Raw genomic sequence first — 25,612 nt, 5'->3', positions numbered from 1 at the left:
CTGCCTACTCAAAATTTTATAAAAGAGTATCATATAAATTAATTATTCGGTCAACCAATAACTTGCCTAAACTGACTGTGAATAACAGGTTGTTAAACTTGCAGTCAGCGGGGTCTGGCCAATGAGCGAGCTGGCATCTCTTAATCCCCTCCCCCGAGCGTCGTCATTCCCGTCGTCTTCCGACATAACGCTACACGTCGTTAATGAGTTGCTACGTCGTGACAGTCACCATTCACATCTCTGCAGCAAACAAGGTTAGCAGTACGTTTGAATGTATAATACTTACATAAAGTTTCTAAAACAATATCTGTGTATGTCTTGTGTGAGGTTTTGAAATGGCACCTACTCACAAATTTGGTTCGAACAAAGCCCCTGGAAGGGACAAATGTTCTGACGGACCCAATTAGGAGCCATGTGCTGGTGTGCTGTGTATAACCATGCAAGCGCCACAAAAACACAGTAACGTGGACGCTGCCTCTTTAAAAACCAACCGATTATTGCTGATACTTAAACCTGTATACACGATATAGGAGTGCTGTCCCAAGCCACCTTGGCCCCTGGGCCTGAGAGAAGTAGACATCAGCTTGGAAGTGGAGTGTTGTATATTTTTCCAGTTCCCAGAAGAACATAAAAATAATTTACAAAAAAGAGGAGGCCATTCGGCCCATCAAGCTTGTTTGGGGAGAACTTAACTAATAGCTCAGGATGAGTTGAACATTTAACAAGTTAGCCTGTGATGGGAGAGTAAATAATCCAGTTGCCACTACTTTCTATGTCTATCTATGTTGTATATCTCAGGGCGTTTTCAAAAACGTTAATTTTCATCCAGTGTTTCATCAAGCGGGAGCACAATCTTTCAACTTTAGTGAGCCGTAAACTATACTTCAGGCGGCAGGTGCAGCCTGCAGTAACACCGACAGCCCACTTGGCGGCGATGTAACGTAACAAACCTTGAAAGTTCATATCAAATACAAGGTACATTTTATTAAATACAAAAATATATTTTAGCGTGGCCGAGATAACGTTTTGGCCGCTGTTGTCATTAACGTTAGTTAAGGATGGTCGAAAAGCACTAATCGTCAAAAACGGTCTTTCTTTCAGGCGGGTTACTTTCTTGTAAGGAAAACAGTATCTCATTTCGGAGTGTGATATTATCACTCTAAACCGGGGTGACATAGCAATCAGTTACATACAACCCCACGTCTCCCTTTCCAGACGCTCCACTATTCAACACTGTGATATAGACCATCTTAAAAGCTGTGAGTGTCTGCTATTTTAACTGATCGACTGGGAAATGCAATTAAAACACAGTTCGCACGCTGTACACCGCGCCGATCTCGCATAAGGCACATGCTGACATGAGGAGCTTTTTAGGGGGCTCGGAGCCCCACTTTGAGTACCGCACCGAAGCGCCCCGTCGGGATCGCGTCCTCTGGCGCAGCGGAGGACCCACTACTCTGCACCCCACCGTCCCATCCAGTCCCGTCCCGTCCCGTCCCATCCCAGGCTGAATCGGGGCAGCCCTCTCCCGGCGGATCGGTGATGTCATTGCAAACTTCACCACCCGCTCCCCCATCCACAGGCGGCGGGTTCAGCTCGTTTTTTCGTGCCGTTCTGCCGAAGATTACAACCCTGGACTGGAGTCGGACGGATCTAGGAATACCGAGAGTGCTGCTTAGATCAACTTTTCTCTTTTTGCGGATAGATTGGCGACTCCCCTTATTTTTGGTGTCGGAGAGGGCGACGGGCGACCAGAGACAGTGAAAAGGGAGTGAAAATGAATCGGAGTTTTATTAAATCGCAGTCCTTGCGGTACTTGGACTGTAATGCGGTGGAAGTTAAAAGCAAGGTAAGTTTATCATGAGTAGCGGCTTATATTGAGTGATCCGGCATTCAGATGTTTTGTACTGCTATTTCAACTTTGTCATCTGCTATTTTAGTTTGTTGGTGGGGCGACCGTGTAGAGGTTTTCAGATGTCGCTCATAGCATGCTAGCAGAGGCAGCTTTAAAAAGCGGACTAATGAGATCAAAACGCAGCATAAGTGAAAAGTACGGATAGGAACCACGTTTACCGCAGTGAAAACTAACGAACGTGCTCATACGATTGCGGGAATTCTGGATATTTTTAAGGGAGTAAACTTTATGAGAATCCCATTGCATGCGTAGTGTAAAAGTGTGAGGAACGATTAAACTTGTGATTTTTTTTTTTTTTGGAAAGTGGAGATGCGTTGACGCAGAGCAAAAGCCCCGTGTGCATTTTCTGCGGAATGCATGAATTTGGGGTGAGTCGCGCGCCAGCTTGGGAAAACTCAAGATCCATCTCTGCCGCTAATGTTTTTCCTGAACTCCCACGATTTTCCTGAAAAACTGGAAATGCACCAGACGTGCAGGGCTCCGGCTGAAACATGCGGTGTATGCTAGCCATCCTCGCAATACATTATTCGTCACAGAAAAAACAGTTACGCGACAATTGTTTTACTCTGGTTTATTCAGTTCAGGGGATGTAAAATTACCCTCCCAGTGGGGAAATCTGCCCTCTCCCAATCTGTCGCCCATGAACAACAAAGCGATATAGCCAACGACGACGGACATATCTTATCCTGTCCTCTAAAAGACTTCATTTACAAAGCAAAAGCGTTACGTTTGGACCCATCAGATGCATGCGTTGGACGTGCAATAGGCGACATTTTAGTAGCTTCCCCATGTAACAGCACCGTCGCTTCATTGCAGTCTTGCTTGCTGGTTTTGCTGTAAAACGGTGTATTTGGGGTAGAGCTGAGTATCGGATGAACAGCCCGGTGTTTGGCGGGGTGACATGCCTGGGTCGCAGTTCCCTCTGGGTGAATATATGCAGCCATAATTTAACTGACAGCCCGGTCTCCGTTGTCGGGCTTTTGAGGGACCTTTCAGAAGTTACTTTGTAACTATTATAAAGGAGCTCATGGAAGAACAAGCAGATGTAAACTTTTTCTGATTTAGTGTTCTAAAGTGAGCCTATTTGGCTCTTAGTTCAGATTTTTTTTACAGATATCTATAAAGCTGTACTTTCTGTATTTCTCCAAGAAGCCTGTCTCTACTGGATCCACATTACTCTCTCTCTCTACACTATTCAAATTCAGGGTTTGAAGCCATAACTGAAGACTGCGAAAAAGTTTCAAATAAGATAACGTTGAATCAAGGTGCCACCTGAAGTGCTACTGTTTTGTCTGTTGTGATTTGGTTTAGTGACCGGCCACATGGATGTGCCTGCCTTGGTGTTTGTCCCTAAGCTGTTCTGCAGGTGTGATGTCAGCAAGCATGCAGCGATTGTGAGCTTAGAGTCCGTCCCTGGGGGCACCTGTTGGGGGGGGGGGGGGGGGAGACAACATCTGTTTTGATGGAGTGTTTAAGGGCATTTTGCGATGTGTTGTGATGCCTCTCGGTCTATCTGGTGCTGCGTAGGAATAGCTCACCCAGTCTTCTTACACAATGCAGTTTGGCACCAATTAGTCTGTCGAATGCTTTACTGCCCCCCCATCTCCATGACAACACAGATCCATGTTTTTTTTCCCACCCACCCCCTTATATTTCCACTTGAATGTAGAGTGTTTGTAGATTTAAGGATAGTTTGCAAGGCGGCTGTCAAGGTGAAAGCCGAAAAGTTCAAATTTGAAAGAATGGAGATGTGGAGCGCAGGCTCTCTGTTGCTGCGTGCCTGCCTGAACCTGCAGGCGTTACTGCAACGTGCCGCATGCTGTCATTGCAGGGCCTGTATCTGAGGAGAGAGAGACTTGTTGTAACCATGTTGAAACTTGACTTCTGGTATTCAGTGGCACCTGAATAGCTTGGGCTGGAAATTGGAACAGAACTGATCTGAATCCTGGTATGCAATGGCGCCTGAGGGAGGGGAATAGAAATTGGAAAGGAATAGAATTGACATGAACAGTGACGCCTAATAGCCCTGAATTTGATTTGTGTTCACTGGTATTGGTTATGGCTCCAATGTTATTTTGGCTGCAGTGGCCAATGCAGTAGTAGTTCAAGGACGACCTGAAATGTAAACCTGTTCATAAAATAAACTCAGACTGAACTATTTTTTTTCCTATTATTATTTACTGAAATAGTTTGGAATGACACAGTATTCACTGTTAAGTTTTGCAGATGGGGTAATTCGTAAGTCATTCTGTTTAAAAAGGAAAAGTTTTGTTTGATTATGAACAAGGACTTGTTGCACGAATAATTCCTGGTGTTTTTCACGTCATCGAGAGGAGGGAGCCGGTCTGGGACTCTCAGGACCTTGCCTTTGTTTTTCCGCTTTCTGTGTTACTCTGAGCTGAAACCTGAGGCTGGCTCCGTGTGGAAGAGCGCCAGAGGTTGAAGACCGCACAGACACGAGTCCGGCCCGGGTGTCGGTTCAGACCCTCCCCCCGAAACTGCAGCATGCTGTCGCGACTCGATGCCAGTAGCAGCCATCTCTCACCTGCCCCACCGTGTTTATTTAACGGTTTTTCCTGATATCGGCCACTGCTCATGTGCGATAACGTGGTCGGAGTCATGTTGCCACGAGAACAGTGATGCATTATTCCCCGATGCGATTCTAGCGGAGAGTGCTGATGCTCCGGCGTGTTCTGAGGACTGAGGCATCTTTGCGTTTGTTTCTTCGGCTTTCGGGAGGCTGCCTGAGGCGTCTGTGCAGAGTAGCGAGTGCGGTGTGTGTTTGCATGCATGCGTGCACCCGCCCCCCCCCACCCCCCCATCCCTGGCACGTTGCTGACATTTCTTCTCATAAAGGCTCGCTGTTTTCCACTGGGGCGGGCCTGTCGTTTTCGGGGGACGGTGGGGGGTAATTACCCTGAGCCGCCCTATGCACAAATTACCAACGTATTAATGTGCTGTTTCTATTGTGAGAACAAAGTCGACCCTGTCCTCTGCCCCCCCCCCCCCCCATCTTGTTCTCCCGCATGGCTCCAGGTCGGTTGTATCTGTTTATAGTACGTCTCTTGCAGGAGCTGCGACACTCGCATTATTCTGCATGCCGACTTTGGCGGTCAGGTTCCCATGGTGAGAGAAGGCGACAGCTAGTGCATAGCTGGGCATGGTTGTGTGCTCTGCCCCCCCCCTGCCTGCCCCCCCTCATGTCGCAGGACAGGACTCGGGCTCCCTCATCAGCGTCATTCCCCTTGCCTCAGACATGAGCTTCTTCTCAGCGTCCGCGGGTGCATTTTGCCCTTTCGTGCTTTCACTCTGCCAGGTTCGTCTCTTGTGGTGTGGTCGACTGTTTACAGGAAACGGTTGTCTGTAAATAAATGATGCAGAAATTGACTGAGGGCACTGAGGTTTGCTGTGGACAGCTGGCAGCATGTGTGATGAGCGGATGCCTCCAGCTGCGGTTAGCCGACCCGTATCCTTCGGGTTTGGAGGCCAGGAGGCAGTTTTTTTCCCCTAAATCCCTTGTTTAGACAATATCGTCTCCTTCAGTTTCACCCTGACCCTCTGCAGTCTGTCGGACTTGGCTTAGCAGTCTGGATTTCCAAGAGCCACCTGTAACATGTGACACCTTCTCTTCTCCGCAGTATGGGGCGGAATTCCGGAGGTTTTCCGTGGACCGCCAGAAGCCGGGGAAGTTTGACGAGTTTTACAAGCTCATCCTGCACATCCATCGGATCGCCAACATGGAGGTGATGATCGGGTATGCCGACGTGCACGGAGACCTCCTGCCCATCAACAACGACGACAACTTCTGCAAAGCCGTGACGTCTGCTCACCCCCTGCTCCGGATCTTCATCCAGAGACAAGGTGAGGTCTCCCCAAAAAACGCTTCATTCCGGACCTGGCCTATCCTCTCTGTTTGGTCGGTAGGACCAGTATGCCCCCTGGTAGTCTCTCATACTGGCTAAAGCAAAGGCCTCAGCAAGGTCATGCAGTGGATTACCTGCCCCACGTACGGCAGGTCATCCCCCTCTGCACCCCCCCCGCAGTAGTGGCTCCGTCCTGTTTGTGTTTCATTCATCTCCCACCTGCCCCAAAGCGGCATGGACTTGTCCGGCCGTAGATAATGGGCCTCGAGGGAAGGAGGGGTGTGGTGCTTCCAGCTGGAAGTCCAGTAGCTTTAATCTCCAGGCGCGTGAATGAGAGCTTCTGACAGGAAGTCGCCTGCCCCGCGCTCCTGGCTGGCCTTCGCGAGGGGAAGTGGATCTAATCGAGGTCAGCGACAGATTCGTTTGTGGCTGAGCTGTTTCATCCCCCGGCCTGGCGGAAGCCAGTCGCCCCCTTTGAGGCATTTCTTTACATTTCCTACATCTTCCTGTTTATCTCCGGGATAAGCGCCTCCCTGAGCCGGTGGCAAGGACCCCAGGCAGCTAACGGGAACCAAAGCCGCGCGAAAAGTGAGCAGGCGCCGTCATTCCGGGGTCAGATTCGACCCCGCAGCATGCGGTCTGGCGGGCCGGCGAACTATTGGCAGTTAGTGTGCCTGGGTCCCGGACGCAGAGGACGGCTCCGTATGTATGCATGCGTGTGTGTGTTTTGTGTTTTTTTTTTTTTTCTTTTTTCCCCTTAGTGTTGAGTAACAGAAACATGAGCTTCTTGGGAGGAAGAGCGCGAGCCGTCGAGTAGCGGCAATCACGCTGTCCTGAAAAGGAATGCCGTTTATTTTACTGTTACATTTGCACTATAAAGTTTTTTTTTTGAGCTCATATTCAGTTCAGACAGTTAAAAACAAAACCGGCAGCCATCAGAGGGCTGATTTTAAAAGTTGTTCTAAAAGGCCGGGTCAGTGGCGGACCGGCTAACCACATCTTTTCAGGAATGTTCTTAAGGGATCCAGTAACATTAGCAGAAGGGAGTTCGGCGGGACGCCGGCACGCGGGGAATGAGGACACGCTGCTCCCCCCGAAGGAAGACACTGGAATGTAACCTTACCTCAGAGACACTGCTCATGTGCATTTGACATCTTTCCCAGAATTCTGTGTAATTTGTGGAATGAGGCTCATGGCTCTCTTTGCTTTGGGACTGTGGATGTGCTTCGAAGCGGAGGCAGTCAGTGCCCCGGTGCATCGTGGGAAGTCCTCTTGATCCTTGTCTGTCACCGTCATGTAGGGGTACTGGGTGTTTAAAGGGCTTCCTAGATGTTTGGCCTCATCTGTCTCCCATGGTGCTGGGCAGGTCCCAGCTTGGGGGGAGGGGGGAATGCCCTGGGATACTCTAAACCAGCCAGCCAACAGTGCCCCCCACAGTACAGGAGGCCTAATCGCACTCCGTTACACCCCTGAGGTCTGGCTTAAACGTTCATACTCTCCGCTAGTCTCTGCAGGCTGAGTAACACTCACACTTTCCTTGTCCTTAAGAATCCCAGCACCGCCCAGCTGTACCTGAGTCGCGTCCCGCCCAGATCAGAGGCCGTCCTTGGCGGGTATCAGGCCCGTCGGCAGCTGCCTTGGCCTCGTCGCATTATGTCATCTTCCTTTCCCTGGCACTTAAGGGGTTAAAAGGCGAGTCGTCGAGTAGAGAGGCCATACGTTTCTCAAGCCCCCTGTCCCTGATGGGAAATGCGTCACACTTAACTGTCCTTGGGTAGCTCTCTGACATCATTCCCTCCAGTATTTACACTCCTTTATAAGTGTAAACACCTTTTTAGGGGTATTTTTTAGCGTTTTACTTTGTTAGCTGTGTTTTTTTTTTCTTCTCTCGAAGCTCTTGTATTGTTGTTGTTGAAGGACTTTTTCTGTTCTCCCGTCAAATAAAACAAAACAAAGAAAGAAGCAGAAGTCGTAATTGTAGCGATGCCTCTCCATGTCGTGGATGAGCAAGGACAGTCTGGCTGCAGGCACTGGGTTCCTGTCCCCCCCCCCCGCCCCCCCGAAGGGGTCTCTGTGTGATGATGTAGTCTTCAGCGCTTAGCTTTTAGCTGTTAGCCTTTAGCGCTCACAGCTTTGCTGATGAGATGGTCTTGCAGGAGGGGAAGTGGAACCCTGACTGCTCCAGATCGTCTTGCCCGTGTGTCTCGTTCTGCCACTTCCGCTCCAAGCCCTGGCTTAAAGTCTCACAGCAGCGTTGTGGTTTGTCACCACAACATACTAGCAAGCAGGAGGGTAGCTGTGTGGTGATTCTGTGGGGTCTGATACAGCCAGACATTGATAGATGTACATCATGAGCCAATTACCACTCTTGGTAGCCAGTAACTCAAACCATCCTTTCTGTAACTTATACGAGTTGTTTGTTTGAGTAAAACCTTTAATAACTAATGATGAATAAACAAGCTGACAAAAAGGAGGACATCAGATAAGCTTGGAAGATTGTAGGAAGGCACCGGATCACCGGGAGTAAAGATTAACGAGGGTAGCTTACCGCTGATAGATGTGGATAAATGTGCAAATCTCCAGCTATCAGGTGTTGAAGGCTTAGCCTGTTAGTCTCAGGGTATGTCTGCACTAGTACGTTTTCGTTTAGCAACGTAGTTTTTATTATTTTATTTGCAATTTAGCCTTGCGGTAGCATTACCGAAAGTCCTTTTTTTTCCCAGAAGCAGAGAAATTTTTCAGTGCCAACTAATCGTTCTGTAAATACTTTAGTGCGGACGCCCATAAATGTAAAAAACTTTTGTTACGCCCACGTCAGTCAGCTCCGATTGGTTTGTACTTTAGCTCGTGACCCATTCTCGATTAGCTCTCTTCATTTCGTTGTCACTTTTCCTAATTGGTTATTCTTCATAGGAATTAAGTTGTATTTTTCAACACTGGTCATAACATTAGTGCGAATGCAGATCTTTTCTTTTGGAATTGCAATGCATTAGTACAGACATGAACTAAACATAGCTGTGAGGTTGGTACTGTGAGACTTCCTCGTGAGGAATAGTCCCTTAGTGTGAATGTAACAGGCTGTTCCTCACGAGGAGGTCTCACGGTGAAGGTGTGATGTTGGTACTGTGAGAACTCCTCGTGAGGTTTAGCCATAAGATTTCAGATGTAGACGTTAGTGCAGGCGGTGGGGGGTAGGGTGGGGTAATGCGTGCACTGGGGGCTGCCCTTCTGCCCCAGCTCAGGTTTCTCAGGCCTCGCACTGGTGGGGGGGGGGGGTTGCTGCCAGATGTTCTCCTCCTGCGTTTTCAGCCATGCTATTCTGCTTAGGTTTCCAGGAGCCTAGTTTGGCCGATGTGCATGTAGGGGCATGGATGGGGGTGGGGCGGGGGGGGGGGGGGGGGAGGGTGTCATGTCTTTGCTACACCCACAGCCATTAGGCATTGTCCACCAGAGTAGATTGTTCTCTAAATTGAAGTGGAGACACGTTTAGCAGGAGGAACTGCTGGAGGTCTCATTCACCTGCACTGATCTTATGTGGCCCTTAATCTGCGTCGTGGTAGATCTATAAAACACAAATAATTGACGGGGATCTTTTGTGGTGTTGCCTGGATTTTGGTCAGGCATTACAATGGGCACCTAGAGTAGTTTTGAGGACCCTCCGACAAACGTAAATGGAGAATGACTGAATCTCGGCTAGGCACCGCCTCTGGGGCGGCCCGGTGACTGTTTTCCTGCATCAACCTGATGCGTCTTTGCGCTGGGGATTTGTGCGTCGGGATTTACGTTTTTCCACAGCCATTGAGAAAGGGATCCTACCCGGATCTTCAATGACATTCCTCCTGCATAACTATAACCCTTCCCACATGTTATCCTTGGAAGAGAACTTGCCCTCATATATTTGCCTCTCCCTTCACATTCATTTTCTTAAATCCTAAATAGCCGCGTCCCTCAGGGGGGCGTTTGACTTTATGACGCCAATTTGCTGACTTTGTTTCATGAAAACCAAAGGCCAATTAACAAAACAGTTAATCCCCCTGCCTCTCCCCCCCCTCTCCCCATCCCACATACCAGGCTTTGGACAAGTAGCTTTTGCTTAGTGCCACACAACTATATTCTCATTTGGTCTTCCTGGCCGCCGACCCAGCGGCCGGTAGCCAGGAGGGAGCTGCAGGGCTGCACATCTGGCCAGCTGTTTGCCACAGCCAGCGGCCTTTGGGGGAATCTGCTGTAACGAGACCGAGCTGCGCCGTCTGCCAGGCTGCTGCGTGACGGCCCAGAACGGGGCGCCGGCTTCCAGACATCCAGTTAGCCGCGTTTGCAGCCATGGGGCCGGATACTCTGCCAATGACGGGATAAGGGCGGCCATCTTTGGGGCGAGAAGGTCTCTGCGGGGCCAAAACAGGGCTGCGTCTGTCTGTACGGGGCCCGTCTGCGTGTACACTTGGGGAGGGCGGGGGGAATTCCCCTCTCGTCACAGTGCGAAATTGCATCCTGCAGTTTACACGAGGTCATTAGCAGGCTGTAAATCCAGCAGACCGGTACTTATGGGCTGGACAGAATGTCAATAGTGTTTGACCTCAACTTTATTTTTAGGCTTCTAGGTGGCTCGTGGGTGTCCACTTTGCTGCCTGTCTTTTCGCCTCTCTGTCTTTTGTGACCCCGCAGTATATCAGTCTCTGTTTTGTTTTTTTTAGCGTTTTACTTTGTTAGCATTTTTAAAAATGATTTCCTGACTTTCCCAGCACACATGACACATTTTCAGTTTTCCTCCAGGTAGAGGGAATTTTAAACTATCTTTCCAATATTTCATTCAGTCGCCAGCGCTCACTTGTCACCCCAACTTGCCTGGGGAGTCCGTGAGAGTGACTGGGCGGGTCCTGCAGGTGCCTTCCAGATGCCTCTGCCCGCCGGTCGTGAGGGGGCGGCGCCTGTGATTGGCTCGCCGGAGGGAAACCGGCCAACCGGGCGGCTGATGTTAGGTCCTCTCCAACCTCTGCTCTTCCTTGGCCCCGCCCCCTTTTTCCTCCTAGAAGGGGTTCACTGTGTATAACGGTGTACGGGGGGGGGGTGATGGGATCGAAACCCAAGGAAGGGCCTGTGCACCGCCCCATCCAGCTGACAGCGCTGGCGGCTCGCTGTTAATTTGCTGTTTCTTAGGTGATAAAACGGCTTTCATTCGCGTCGGAGGCCACAGGCTCAGTGGGCGGGGCTTAAACTGGGTGAAGTGTTCAGCTCAAACAAGCATCTCTGCTGTTCTCCGGAGCACGAGGGACATGGTCGTGGGGGGTCTCGCTGTCCTGTCCTCCCCCCATGCACCAGGGGTTGTGTTTTGATTTCATTAAACTTGTTTGTTGTGCTTGGAGAGTGCCGAGCTGCTGGATGGGCCCCCCCCCCACTCCCTTTTGCGGACATGCCTCTCCTCTCAGCCCTGTGTCCCTCTTTCCTTCTCTCCAGTAGCGAAAGCACCAATGGCTTCCCCAGACCTGCTGAGGTGTGCAGCTCACAGCTTCTCTTGTGCTGAAATCCTGCCCCACGCTTATGTGTTTTTTGAATTCTTCGTTGCTTTGTTCTTGGCTTCCTCAGCCCAGTATGGGGGGGGCTGAGCTTCCCACATGTGTGTCCCCTGGCCAGGCGGTTCCGGGTTTTCTGGGAAGCGGGTGACCCTGCCCGCCCTGATCTGTGGCCTGGCTGCCCCATGAGGATGGCCTCTGCTTGTTTTTTTGTGCTGTAGTTCCAGTGTTTTCTGGGTCACTTGAATACAGCGGACTGGAGTAAGGAAAGTGGGGGGGGGGTGATATGCCCTCTGCAGCTATAAATACCCTGTATGCCTCCTCCCCACTCCCCTGACCAGGCGGCGCCCCCTATCTGCCGCTGTGGTTACCTATCTGGTGAGTAAAGGCGTCCAGCCTGGTGGGCCAGACGACATGAGTCGGCACCAGTGGGTTAGAGTGCTGTACACAGGCGGGCGCCCCCCCCCGGCCCCGCTCCCCCGGTGCTTCCGCTGGTGCTGCATGTTCTGGAGTTAATGCGATCGCTCCTGCGGCCTGGGCATGACCGGGCGTGTCCCGCTGCTGACACGTTCTTCCTGCGTGAGCACAAACCGGCACCCACACGCCTCTGCCAGCCGTGTAAACGGCAGTGCATGGGGGGGCTGGGGGGGAGGGGGGGGGCACACAGAGGTTGGAAAGCAGGGGCCCGGCTCTGACCGTGCCTGTGTGCTGTGTGCAGCTCGAGGTTACATGGGGCACTAAGGGTCTCTCCTTATCTTTAAAAGTTTGTTTCTGTCATCTGACCGCGTCATCATTCATCTGTCAGTGAAGTTTGGGCTTTGATATAGATTGTGGTGTATGTACACGTGCACTCTCTCTCTTTCTTACACACACACACACACACACACACACTCCTATATAGCACTGAAAGCCACTACCTGGCTAGACCCTCTGCCTGTGACCTGAACTGTTCCCAGCGCCCCCACACCACACCGGTGACCCTCCCAGAAGACATCAAGGATGCGACTGGCATTTACTTGCATTTAAAAGGGATATTGTTTCCTGTATTGTCTTTAATTACATTGATGTAAAGGGACCAGATAGCGCAGTAAAACACTACAGTAATATTTATGCTTATTTAATGTGTTGCTTTGCAAATAGTATACCTTCATTTTGACTGGTTAAGTGTCTTGATAAATCATTCCTTGTCAAACTAACCTCTCTAAGCACTCGTATTTTAAAGAGTAATTTCTGTACAGAGAAAGTCAATCTAGCACAGGGTGTGGTAAGGCACAGGTATAAAGATCCTGCATATATATTTTAAAAGCAGATATGATTGGCATTAATGGGCTTCCCTGCTGCCATTAGGCACGCTGCTCGCAAACAGCCAGTTAACTACCAGTCAAAATGCCTAAGATTAGCAATAACCTTAAATAACTGAATTCTGCTGGCTGCGGTACAGTCTACTTTTGATGAAACAGCTTTGTTTTGCTTGTTTTATTACCCGTTTGCTGTAAAAACAATAAAAGCGTGGTTCGCTGGCTCCTGCTCCCAAGTTACTGAGTGCTGAGGATGATTAGCTAAGAGTTTGCTCACCGTTTGCTGAATTTGGGGTCAGGTTGCGGTCATCGGCCCCATCGGGGCCCCCCTGACCCCACCCTGGCTGGACCCCGCCCCGGCCAGACCCCGCCCCGGCCACACTGCCTGCTTCTGACCCTGCCGTGGGAGCAGGGAGCATGCTGCTCTGTAAACACGCTGCCAGTTATTTTGAGCGTTGGTAATTACAGTGGAGCAGTGCAGGTTTGGCGCAGGCTTCAGCCGCGGCCGGGGGCTCTGGGTGGGCCGCGGCTCCACGGGGCCACACATCTGAGTGCCACTTGGAGGTGTGAGGCATGTGGGGGGGGGGGTGACATATGGAGATTCTCATAAAGTGCAATCAAAGAAAGTAAGAATATTATTTAAATGTACAAAGAGCTAAAGGCAAAGGCAATGTAAGCTGTTAACAAACTAGGCCCTTATCCAGTGTCAACCCCCCCCCCCATGTTCAGACCGCCTCCTAAGTCCTACTTTCTCTTTCGTCATACTAAAGCGGGTGGGGGTGGGGCCTTGTTCCCCTCCCTGGTTTCCGCACTTTTTGCTTGTAGCGTAACAGAAAAACAGTTACTCAGGACTGTTTTGTTTGTTTGTTTGAGCATTACTGGCATTTTCCAGGAAGATATGTGGCAACGAACGTCCAGGACAGCCTGTCGGAAAATTGAGTGACGTCACATATTCTGTAGTTTGACCAGTTTCGGAAGAATCAATAGATTTGCCTGGGGCGGAGAATTTGGAAACCAGTGTCCCCATTTTCTAGCCCGGTGGCCTGTTACCTGGAGATGTGGATGGTGTCACAAGACTGACTGAGCGAGACCTTTTGATTAGTTGAGCTTCGAGCGAGTCACAGCTCTTCAAAGTGCCTTCCCCTTGGCCTTGCCGTGAGCTGGTCGAATGAGGCCACTTCTGACAGACCTGATCAACCACATTTCTCCATTGAGGTTTCTCTGGTCATTAGCACGCTAAATGTTTCAATAAATGTGTAAGATGTCACGTAGCGGTATCTCAGCGCCCTCCTGATTCCCCCCGAGGGTCCTTATCGGGGGTGGTCATCAGAGCGCCTGTTTACTGCGCATCCCCCGTAAATCCGCAGTGTTTCCGGAATCTGAAATAATTTGGCCATCGTTTAGGAGCTGTAATTTACTTCATGCAGTTACCCCGCTGATCTTGGGCTACGCTGACCGCACTGCTGCCCTGTCCCCTCTCTGTGGCAACTGTAAATACCCCTTCCGTCAAAACTGCCACTTAGGTCACCGAGACGCAGATTTTCCTTGAGGTTTGACGGTCGTCCCTTAGAGTTTTTACCCAGACTGGCATATGCCTTGGGGTCTGAAGACTTATTTAACTACTTTGTGTTTTTGGAAAACAATTTTGAGTGCAAAGTGTTTGACAAATGACCCTTAATGAGCAATATCGCCTTCACGCTCTGTGCATGACGCTGTCGGTTTGTTGAGACGGTCTGAAGGTCTTCGCAGCAAGGAGTGGCTTAGCTGCAGTAAACTTGTTGACCTGCTGACTTATTCAAGGGAGCAGAGCTAAAGTAACCGGTATTGTCTCAATAAAAGGGCCGCAGATGTCAGGCTTGGCTGACAACGACACTCACTGATCCTGTTCGCGGTTGGGAAAGACTTACCAGCTGACATAGGTGGACTGGTTAGCTAGACTGGTTAGCCAGACTGGTTAGTTTGCCCCCTGGACATTCATCTGCCATTCATCTGCTACAGCTTTAGAGAACAGTCTTATATCCCTCCGTGACTTCTGCAAACGCCCATCTTTTGCTCGTTTGATCCCAGTGTCTCTGCGTCGTCCTCTTCGTGTCGTCATGGGCGCACGATTCGCGCACCTGCATGGCCCTGTGGCTTAAGGCTCCTTACGTTCGTCGTTTTGCCTTCCCGCCGTTTCCTCTTTTGAATCGTCTCCTGCCTTCAGCATCTTCCTTCCGGGTTCGGCCGCCCAAGCAGGACCACCGGGGGATCTGGGTGATGTCATCCCGTCTCCTGAGTTTCGGGTTTTGCCGCCTTGCATAAACGGGTCGAGCCTTTAAGGGAATTGTATACCAGCCCCGTCACGGTCATGGCAGTGCAGGCCCCTGAATGGCATGAATTGCCATTGTTATTTCAGAAAGCGTTAGACGTAAGCGTGTGTCAATGCACACACACCGTCTGAGGAGGTATGGGGTCCAGACAAAACAGACGTTTCCTCTAATCTCACATCTGGAATGGTATGTTCTTTTGAGGGCAACTCGCCTACGTGGCACATGTGTGCCAGCCTCACGCCCCTGGTGCAACGTCACGCCGCCCCCACAACACCCTTATCTCTCCATGATCACCTCGTGCCGATCATGTAGCCCTGAGACGGGGGATGGCGTGTGAATCTCCACAGGTAGACGAGGTGTGTGACATCAGCCTGAATCAGCGCGAGAGCGTGAGCAACATGGAAAGACCGGCTCGGCACCACGTCACGCAGCGCGGCTCCGCCGTCGGCGCACGCCCAGAGCGTGACGGGAAACGTTACCCAGCTGGACGTGTTGGCGCAGAGTCCCGCATATTTGCAGGGCAGCTGCTGTCCTAATTCTATTATTTTGGTAGTTATTACGAGTTTTATTATCATTTTTAACAAGACATGATATTCTTGTAATACAAGATATTAAATGAAAGAAACTGTGATTCAGTCTAGAATGACAGTCTTGGCAAAGGTTCAAAGGGGTTGGTTCCGAGGACCCCCCCCCCCCCCTCCAGTACTGTTGATCAGAGGGATATGTGGGGGAGGGAATGGGGGGGGGGTCGGAGCCTGAACAGCTAGGCTGGGGGGAGAGAACACACTCCAGGGAGGCCAGGCCAGGTCAGGTGATATGGGGAAGGCGGTGCGGGGGGGGAAGCCGCTTATGATCCTGGCAGAGGGCGTGGGCAGGTAGCGCTCAAGGCACCGGTCCAGACCTGTCGGGGCCTGCACCACGGTTGCCCAATTCACGGATCGTTTGGTGTTTACCCACGCCGCCAGCTCTTCTTTCGTTTTCTCCTCAACGTCGACGCTCTTTATGTAACACCGCGCCGTGTGACTCCACCAGACGGTCGCCTCTTGTCACCCGGGTGACGCCGGCTGCTCCGGCCGCTGTGCGCCTCGAGCCTGGGGCACCGTAAATGCCCCCCCCCGGCCCAGTGTAATCGGAGGCCCCTCTCAGCGACCACAGGACACTTTAGATGCCGCAAACCACAGAGTGGGACGGAGTGCCGCCGTTCTGCCGAGGGCTTCATCCCGAAGGCTGTCCCCGTGCGTCTGTAATTACGGTCCCCATGTGGAGCGTGCAGCGCCCCCCGCCTGGTGCACAGCAAGCGCCGGCCCCTTGAGGTGTGGCCTGGCTCTTTACAGAGGCCATGTTTTCCTTGCCAGCCGTTTCCCAGAACAAGCCAGTGGTTGGCATCTGCTTTTAGTGCGAACCTTGTGTTTAGACCCTGTTTGTAAATATGGCCTCTCCTTCTAAACGTATTTACTTGCTGAAATCTCACTGAAAGATTGCACTTACAGTTGTTTTTTGGCGACTTTTTTGCACAACTTGAGTCTCTGATTGGCTGTGTCAGGCCGTTGCTATAGCAATAAAGAGTCAATGAAACTGGCCCGTGCCCCACCCCTACTCGCTGTATGGGGTCTGTGTCAGGGGTCTGTGCTGAAGAGAAGGTGCCCTGGCTGGGGGTCTGAACTGTGACCCCAGAGGCTGGTCTTGTAGGTGGCTGAATGAGTGTTTTAAGGTAACCATATCCCCATTTAGGAGGGTGCATTGCGTATGGTTTGTGTGGTCCAGAATGTTCTGGAACTGCATTACCTGCTGTTCTGTTTGCAGCCGTAAACCCATGGAAAGGCGTATCCTGCCCTCCAGTCCTAGTGTGGCCCACGTTTGATTACAAACAGATCTTCTGAATGGGGCTACATTAAAAATCGTCTTTTTCAGACCCCCCCAGTCCCTAAGGGCCATCGCCTACTCCCATCTACAGCGGCTCACTCGCATTCGTTCTTGTGTTTCCCAAACGATGTGGTTCCCACTGTCACCACCTGACCTGCATGTTGGATCGGTCCTGTGTGCAGGTTCCATCATTGTTAAAACTAACCAGATAAAATCTGCACGTGACCATCTGTAGCTCCTGAGCACTGCGGTCCAGCCAGACACAGTTGTTTTGGCCCGAAACCTTGTGTGTGAATCAAAAATAATCACAGACAAGCAAGCAGACTGGGCCACCTTCTCTGGAAGGGCTGCGTTTGACCCCAGCAGTGTGAGTGTGTGTGTTTATGCGCCTGTGTCCATTTGTGGCTGCCCCGGGTGTTTTTGTGCCTCCGGACTGTCATGCAGTACAAACAAGCTTCTTCCTAAGTGCTCTGTCTGACGTCCATTTGTTTCTCGGGACTTTTTGAGGCCAGTTGAAGAGCGATTTTAGCGGCGAGCAGCATGAATATTCATGTCTGGCGAGCGTTTGGCGTCGCTCCCGTTTCCTGTGCCAGAGACGGAATTCCTGGCGGCACTGGCCCGCGTGGCGTCCGCGTATGGAGCCCGGAACGTTGCGTCTCCTCGACCCACGGATCCGGAGCACGGTGAGACACCGACCTGCGGGATGGAAGATTCCGGTGAGGTCCAGAAGGCGGCGCGGCGGGACTGTGAGGTGTGGTGGAGGGTGGAGACGGGGCCTGTCTCAGGCGCAGGGCTTCCTCCCAGCAGCACGGACGCCATGAACGCTTCCAGATGTGATCCGTGCCGCTAATGTGGGGGGGGGGTGGTTAGGTGGAAATGCAGAGCAAGCACATCCTGGGCCGGCCGGCCGGCGGGAGGCCAGGAGCGCTCCTTCCGTGCTCCGAGGCCTGCCAAGCCCCCTACCGCAGCATCTGCCTGCATCTGCCTGCATCTGCCTGCATCTGCCTGCATCTGCCTGCATCTGCCTGCATCTGCCTGCATCTGCCTGCATCTGCCTGCATCTGCCTGCATCTGCCTGCATCTGCCTGCATCACTGGACACGCCAGCCCCTCTGTACATACAGGAATACAGGAAACGTGACCGGAGGGCTTCTTTTAACACGTACGGGGCAGGAAATGAAAGGCGGTCCCATGTCACGGCTGCATCTTCTGGATAATGCCGAAAGCCTCCAGACTGAACCAAAGCAGGCAGCGACCTGGTACACGATTGTGATCAGAAGGGCTGTTTGGGGCCACGCCTCAGAGTTATGGCTTTGCTGGTGAGAGCCACTCGTCAGCTCCTGCCCTCGGGGGTGTCGTCACCAGCGTACACCCCCCCCCCCCCCCCCCGGTCCCTGGCAGTTTGGGTCTGACACGTGTGATCCGTCCCTGGAAAACAACAGGGAGGGTAGTGAGAGAGGACAGAGAGCCGCTGTCCCCTTTTCAGACAGCGGGTATTTATCTGTGGCTCTGCTATTGTGTGAGACACTCGCAGATGAATAATTAACGTCCCCCTCACTCGCACGCGGCCCGCACCCCTGTGTTTTGTCTTACAAAGAGCCCATGGAACTGTACTCGCGGCTCTGAATACGTTTCCTTTTTCTTTTCTTGCCTGAAACAACACAATGGATGCTCCATAGCAAGCTAACGCTAATCTGTGTGTGATGTCAGGGTAGGTGACACCATGTCCCCCCCACCAGAAACCAGCTCTACTGGGTCTTCAGGGTCAACTAGTACCTTCCTGACCCAGAACGGGCTCTCAGTCTCCTGAGCCCCTCCTCTGGACACCTGCCTGAGGGTATAGAGTGGGGGGGGGTGTTGTGTGTTTAAGTGGTAGAGGTGATTTCACTGTCGTTTATGCTACCTTTAGTGCCCCACAGAGCTGAGGTGCGCTAATGGGCCACAGCGCGGAGGATTAGCCTCTTAGGCCACTTTTGTACCAGTGCTGCTTGGCCCTAAAACGTTTTATTGCTCAGTTTCTTTTTTCCATGATTCTCTCTCATAGGGTTTCACCAGCTATTTAACACCAAATGGCCATAACTGATGCCAGACCAGCCCCTTTATTCAGCTTCCAGACAGATGCAGCCCTAATCAGCGGTGTGCTAAGCTAACACTTTCCCTACACGTACATGCTTATACTTCTCGGCCGGTCGTCAGCGTCGGGATCCTTGCCGACGTCCCTCTCAGTCGATCCTTCGGGACGCTGGCTGGCCGAAGAGGTTCTGTGTGCACCGGCTTGCTCTCCGGAGTTACGGGCTCGTGTTGCTCATGGTGGACCGACCGATGGGCGCAGGCCCAGTTGGTTTTGTGGTGCTCTGACCCATGCTGCCTAATCTGACCCCGGGGGGGGGGCACGGGCTTGACCTCGCATTCCAGCTCTGTGCACGCTCACGCACGTCTGGAGTGTTGGGTCTGTTTGCTAGTCTCTGTGCCCCGGTCTCCAGTCGGGGGGGGGGGGGGGGTAGCACTGGTAGCACTGCGAGTCAGTGTGAGGGAGGTGGGAGGCTTTACCTTGAGCCCTGATTTAAACCCCCCGCACTGCTGCTGCGCCAGCGTGTTCATCACAATCTCTTGCTTGGTTTATAGTACATGTTGGTATGACCCCTTTATCAGGGAACCGTTAAATTTAGCTTTGATCCGCAGACTGGCGGAGCAGGATCACAGTGAATCTGAGGCACTAGAAACAGGTTAACTGTAAAAGTAAACAGCCCCCCCCCCCCCCCCCCCCAGCCAACGGGCCTGTTCCCAGGGTCTCAGAGGCTTAGAACCATTCCACTGGAGCGCTAAAATGGCCAGCCAGCCTTTGATCAGTCAGCTGGCATTTGCTTTCCCATCATGCCTTGCTGAGGTGGGGGGATTAGTGTGTCAGGACCCATCTGAATCAGGCTGTAGCCTGGGCAGCTCCGGTGCTGCTTCTTCACGTAACCACCAGGGGGCGAGCGCTCTCTGGACAGGGTCCCTGCCATCCATTGTATGCAAGAACTCGAGCGGAAACCCAATGGGGTCGGCGGAGCAGCGGCTTGGGGACGTGACCCATTTCGATGCTGGGTCTCTGTACCGGAAGCAAAACGTCTACCCTGTTAGGCATATTGGGTTTCGAACAGGGGGACCTGGGCAGGGTACTGGTGGGAGGGTGCTGTTTGGCCCCAGAGAGCCGGAAATGTGTTTCCCATCAGGGACTCGCACTTACAGCACAGATTCTAGCACGCAATGAGAAGCAGGTCTGGATCTAATCACAGCGATGGCGGTAAAGGCTGAGAGTGAAGGTGGCCGGGCCTTTGATGTCGCTCCTGGAAGGGCGTCTCTCTCGGTGTGGTCCCGGTTTGGTGTCGAGGGGAATATCTGGCCCGGGACGCCTCCTGCCTTTCGTGTCCGTTAGCCACAGTTCACTCAAAAAATACATCCCCTAATCCGACGGAACTTCTTCCGGGGAGGCAGACGGGCAGCCGACGCCGGCAAATGCTCAGACTGTGAACCTTGTACGTGTCCATCCAAGGATGAGCAGTGGCCCTCTGGGCGAGGGAGGTCATATGACCCCGGGTCGACGGCACTGACTAATCCCCATCTCCATGGAGACGGCGGAGGATCCCTGGGGCCCGTATTCCCGCGCCGTCTCTCGCATTGTTGTGCCTGGGTCTCCTCTGTGGCGGGATGAGGGTTGGATGAAAAGGTGGCGTGCTTGATGAGGGGCTGCGGGATTCAAAACAAAGTTTCCCGGCAACATAACATCTTGGGTTTCATCTGTGTGTCATGAGCCGAAGAAGGGAAGGTCACTGATGACCAAGCTGCTTGTTCTGCCCACGTACGGTTTACGGTACTTTCCTGAAGACGGGGTGTTTTCATAAGAAACACGCGTGTACTGGGGCATGTCTGTAGGGCCTCTGTGAGCTCACCATTGATGGCAGGTCTACTTGAGTCACTGCAGACGGCAGGTTGGCCTGAGTCAGCTCGCATGGCTTCCTATGATTCACCTTCAGGGCAAGTCCGAGCGTATCTACAAAGCCAACCTTGGCTGGTTGTTTGCTCTTATTTCCTGCTACTGGGAAATCTGGAGGAACAGGGGGAGAATAATAATCGTAATAGTTTTTATTTAGGTTTCTACAGGATGATCCAAATGTCATCTCATTGTACAGTGACAATAAAGAGAGACAAAGTATGCAGAATGAATAATAAAAGGGACAGTATGCAGAATGTTTTAGATTAAAGGGATTCGAGTTTGGGCCATTGTGCTGAGACTGTGCTGTTGCATACTCAGCCTGTAGGGGGCGACTGTTCTTAAAAAGATTATCTGCTGGCTTACACGCAAGGATGCCGCGGTTTGGGCCCCGCACAGGAACAGACGAGGGAGGTTCCCTGAGATCGAATAGCGCAGCGGGGCAGGAATGCGCTGCTGGTGCAGAAACTCGGCTGAAGAGCGCCGGTGTCCGTTCTTCCTGCAGTCAGGCACATTTACGCCCCAGCACTTCCACACACTGGCTGTAACGTGCTGACCATGTAAATGCGTTTGAGCGCAGAGCTGTAGTGCTGGGCCAGCGCCCTCTGGAGCTTTGTGCTTTGCACCAGGGTTCGAGAGTCCTCCTGCTCTTGTGACCAATTAACCCTGCCCCCCTGCTGCTCATGAGTGACAGCCCAACTCCCCATCATAATGCCTACCTGTCCCTCTTTGAACCGGGTCCCGCATTGTGGGCCTCCGCTGAGCCTCCCTAGGGAGTTCTGTCGACTCCAGATTCCAGGTACAGAAGGTCCACTTTCCCTGCCAGTGCATTTTTCCTTCAAAAAGGAATTTTCGCTGATTTTTTGTTTCCTGTGAATTTTGAATCAGCATTAAATTTTCCCTCTCCCCCAGGCCAGTATGAAATGATGTACGTTTATTTTTAAATCAATGACATGTGTATAAATGACGGAAGTAACCAAACAATCATTTAGGGATTAATATGAATTTCGGTGGGATTCCCGTGATCATGGGAGCAGCGGCTCAGCGCTCTGCTTTTTGTCTTGCAGAGGAGGTCGACTATAGCAACTTCGGCACCAACACGATGACGCGGCGGAAGAAGGCCGTGGTGACACTACGAAACGACGTCAACCGCAAGCGGCCGCAGATACGCATTGGGATGCCGCAGGACTTCCGGCCCGTGTCTTCCATCATCGATGTGGACATCCTGCCTGAGTCCCACCGCCGGGTGCGCTTGTACCGCCACGGCTCTGATAGGCCGCTGGGCTTCTACATCCGCGATGGCACCAGCGTTCGCGTCACACCGCACGGCCTGGAGAAGGTTCCGGGCATTTTCATCTCCCGCATGGTACCCGGGGGCCTGGCTGAAAGCACGGGCCTGCTGGCCGTCAACGACGAGGTGTTGGAAGTCAATGGCATAGAGGTGACGGGCAAGACGCTGGACCAGGTGACGGACATGATGATCGCCAACAGCCACAATCTGATCGTCACGGTGAAGCCGGTGAACCAGCGCAACAACGTGGTGCGCAGCAGTCGCAGCTCGGGCCAGTCCACGGACAGTAGCGGCTCAGCCGGCTACCCGGCGCCACCTCCTGGCTCCTTGGGGGCCCACGGGCTGGCCGGCGACGAGTTGGAGAGCGATGAGGAGTCTGACATCGTCATCGAGAGCAGCATCAAGCGCCCGTCACGGCGCTCCAACGCCTCGGCCACTTCCCGCTCGCAGGCCTTGCAGCCGGCCCCCGCCACCGCCTCGCCCAGCACCCCCAAACGCCCCCCCTCGCTCATCTCCACGGCCTCCTTCCACTCTCAGCCCAGCCTCAATGGTGTGCCACACGCTAGCCCCTCCTTCAGGCTGCACAGGGACCATGGCAGTAGCCCCGCCTTCCGCGAGAGCAATGGGAGCCTGCACAAAATCCTGAACGCCATGCGCATAGACCCCCGGCACAGCCTGGCACTGCCCCCTGGTGGCGTTGAGGAGGACGGCACGGTTATCACTCTATAATGCAGGGCCCAACCCAACCGGTCCAGGCCCGGGTGCACAGACTGACCTGCAAGGCCCAGAGTGGAACTGCGCACACCCCTTCCAGCCCCTCTGATAGCCTAACCTCCTATCCCCCCCCCACTACATGATGCTGGAACTGTGTAGATTTCTGCTTTACTTCAGTTTGTTTTGCATTGTTTTTTTTTGTGTTTTGGTAGAAACCTTTGCTGTTAAATGAGGAGCCTTTTAATTTCTTAAATTTATCTTGCTCCTTTTTTAGCACCAAATGATAGCCGTGTCAGTTTCCTCTCGCTTATGGTTTTTGGGACCAACAATAAGGTTTTGTAAAGCTTTAATTTTTTTTTTTTTTTTTTTTAAACCATTTTAATGATCCAAAAGCCTATCCTGACTCTAGCAAGCCTCCCTTTCTGGAATATTCCAGGGATCCTTATTTTCAGCATAATAGTTGTTCTAATGCAGGATCACGGCCTATTATGTTGTCATAAATCTGTCTCTCCGTTGGTTGCAATGAATCAGCCAGGCCGCCGTCGGCAGGCTACACTAATGAATTCAGCCAACTTTTCACATAGATAGAAGGCTGTCCTCCTTTTTCAGAAGCGTCTGTCACATTATTGTGCATTGGCCCTTTAAGAGTGCAGCCATCGTTTACTGCTTTCAGTAGCTGTCTGCACTGAGGGACAAATAGGTGCCATTGAGTCCATTACCTGCCTTATCTTATATCCGGGAAGTAAACACATTTCCACTGTGGGTTAGCACAATGGGCTTGTTTGTGTTGCATTTTTCAGCATTCTCACAGCGCAGTCTGGTGCCTTATCTACCACCATAAAAATGCATTTAGGAGGTGTAAGGTACATTTTAAACAGCTTCTTAAGCAACTGATGGAAAGGGATGCATTTTTAGGAAGCATAAATGTTATTTCAACATGGACACAGGAGTTGGCCATGCGGACAGCAGGAATGCAGAGTGACTGATGCAGCACATTAACTCCAGCGTAGAGAAATGCGGGGCTCCCCGATCCCTTAACTGTTTAATTACGTTTATCTCACACCTGCACTTGAGATCCCAGAGTTGACTTCCTACTAAGATTCCCGCTTTGATAATTCCCAGTCTAGAAGTGTAATCCGAAACACTAGAGGGCCTCTGTGTGTCCTCACTAATCCGGTTGGGGGTGGTTTTTTTTTTCCTTTCCTAGGTGAAGTTTGGAACTCGCTTTTCAAAAACAGTGTAGTTTTATTTGGTAGGCCAATGTAGACAATTACGTCACACGTGTTGACCGGTTACACTGTTGTGTGAGGGTCCACAGTCTGTTGTCCACATGTAAAACTTAAGTTCATATAGATCTGTTAGTGAATACTGTGGTTTAGCTGATTTTATTAAAGTCAAATGAAGAAGGTACATTTTTAACAACTATTGCTGTAATGTACTGTTTTTATAACTCGTTCATTTTATTAGTATTCCCCAATTGTGTGAATTTTCCTTTTTTGTTCAACGAAATATAGATTGTTTTTATTTGCTTTTACTTTGTTTATTATAATTCTCAGACAAGGCTGATAAATTTCCTGTTTTTGCAGTTGTATGTGAACTGAGCAGTCACCCCCCCCCCACCCCGTGGATATCATTTTCTTTTAGACAACACCACCTGCTGGTACGATGCGGTAATTATATTCGAATTCACCCTCCGCTCGTGAGGAATTTTACGCTACTTTTAATTTATTTTGAAAATGTCTGAATTTCCGCGAATACTATTGTCCTTGTCTATTACTGCATGCATGCAATTACGAGCGATCAACACAGGGAGTAACCTACATGAACAGTTGAATTTAGTACGATCATGTTCGGAAAGGTTTTGTTTGGTAGACTTACCGATCAGAAAAAAATATCATGAACACTAGCTGCAATATTTCTTTTAAAAACATATGTAATAAGAGATAATGGGCCGCATGCTGTAGCAGGCGGTTCAAATTTGTTTCAATCTGGCTAACCAGAATGGGAACCCAAACCAGCGTGGGTGTAGATTTCCTTCCCACATACACCGCGCTTATCAAATGACATTTTCAGGTACCGTAATAGTCTAATTGAAATTCAATTCTAAATGTTCCGTCTGACAGACTTACTAGCTGAAATAGAGAGAGGGTGGTTTGATTAACTTTGTTAGTCACATTGCAGGAGCACAACATAGCTGATCAAACTGCATAACTGGTTTTTAAAAACTTTAGCATGTGTCTCACATTTGACTGTATGTATAAAGAGATTTTTTGCACAAGTGTAAAATTCTTTATGTCCAACTCTCTTGAGTGTTTATTCCACTTGAGTTTACCAGTGTGTCAAAGTGTTTCCCCCAGTATCCTTGTTGCATTGATAAATCCACGGTAAACGTCACTTGAAACTCATTCCTCAGATTATACAGTAAATTTTAATTTTGTATGTGAATATTATTACTGTTGTTTTTCTTACTATGTATTAAACTTTTTGTATTTTTAAAAGATGACTTAAAATAAAGAAATTAAAAGATGTTCTGTTGCGCGACTTTTTCAATTTGGTAAACAAGGAATAATTCCACTTTTTAAATGCTGACTTTTAAATAAAACAGCTTTCAACAATATGGTTGGAACAGTGTAACTGCCCCGTTACCCTGTACTGATGATTAAAAACAGAAATAAATATATAAACATTTGCTTCATTAATTCCAGAGGAAACGTATGAACCACACAATATAATGTTCTATACGCAAGTTCAAAAATATATATTCCGCTGTCAGGCTAGTAATTTACAGCTCTGCACATTTTCCCATTACCTAACAAAGCTACTGTTCCTTTTGTATTAATGCCGTTGTATTAAAGCAAACGGTATATAGTTCTCTTA

The 25,612-nt window shown here is 50.8% G+C and overlaps 1 protein-coding gene across 1 annotated transcript; it reads left to right on the top strand.

Moving 5' to 3' along the window:
• Window positions 1-1,490: 1,490 nt before the first annotated feature.
• pard6gb (par-6 family cell polarity regulator gamma b) lies at window positions 1,491-25,262 on the top strand. Its single transcript, XM_048993205.1, has 3 exons — window positions 1,491-1,849; window positions 5,554-5,776; window positions 21,798-25,262. Exons 1-3 carry the CDS (start codon window positions 1,778-1,780, stop codon window positions 22,748-22,750), a joined length of 1,248 nt encoding a protein of 415 aa, XP_048849162.1. The 5' UTR covers window positions 1,491-1,777; the 3' UTR covers window positions 22,751-25,262.
• Window positions 25,263-25,612: the final 350 nt, after the last annotated feature.

Source organism: Brienomyrus brachyistius, chromosome 23, assembly GCF_023856365.1.
Source record: "Brienomyrus brachyistius isolate T26 chromosome 23, BBRACH_0.4, whole genome shotgun sequence".
NCBI lineage: Eukaryota > Metazoa > Chordata > Actinopteri > Osteoglossiformes > Mormyridae > Brienomyrus > Brienomyrus brachyistius.
The sequence above is the reverse complement of the archived record's forward strand: the minus strand, read 5'-3'. Positions and strand labels throughout refer to the sequence as shown.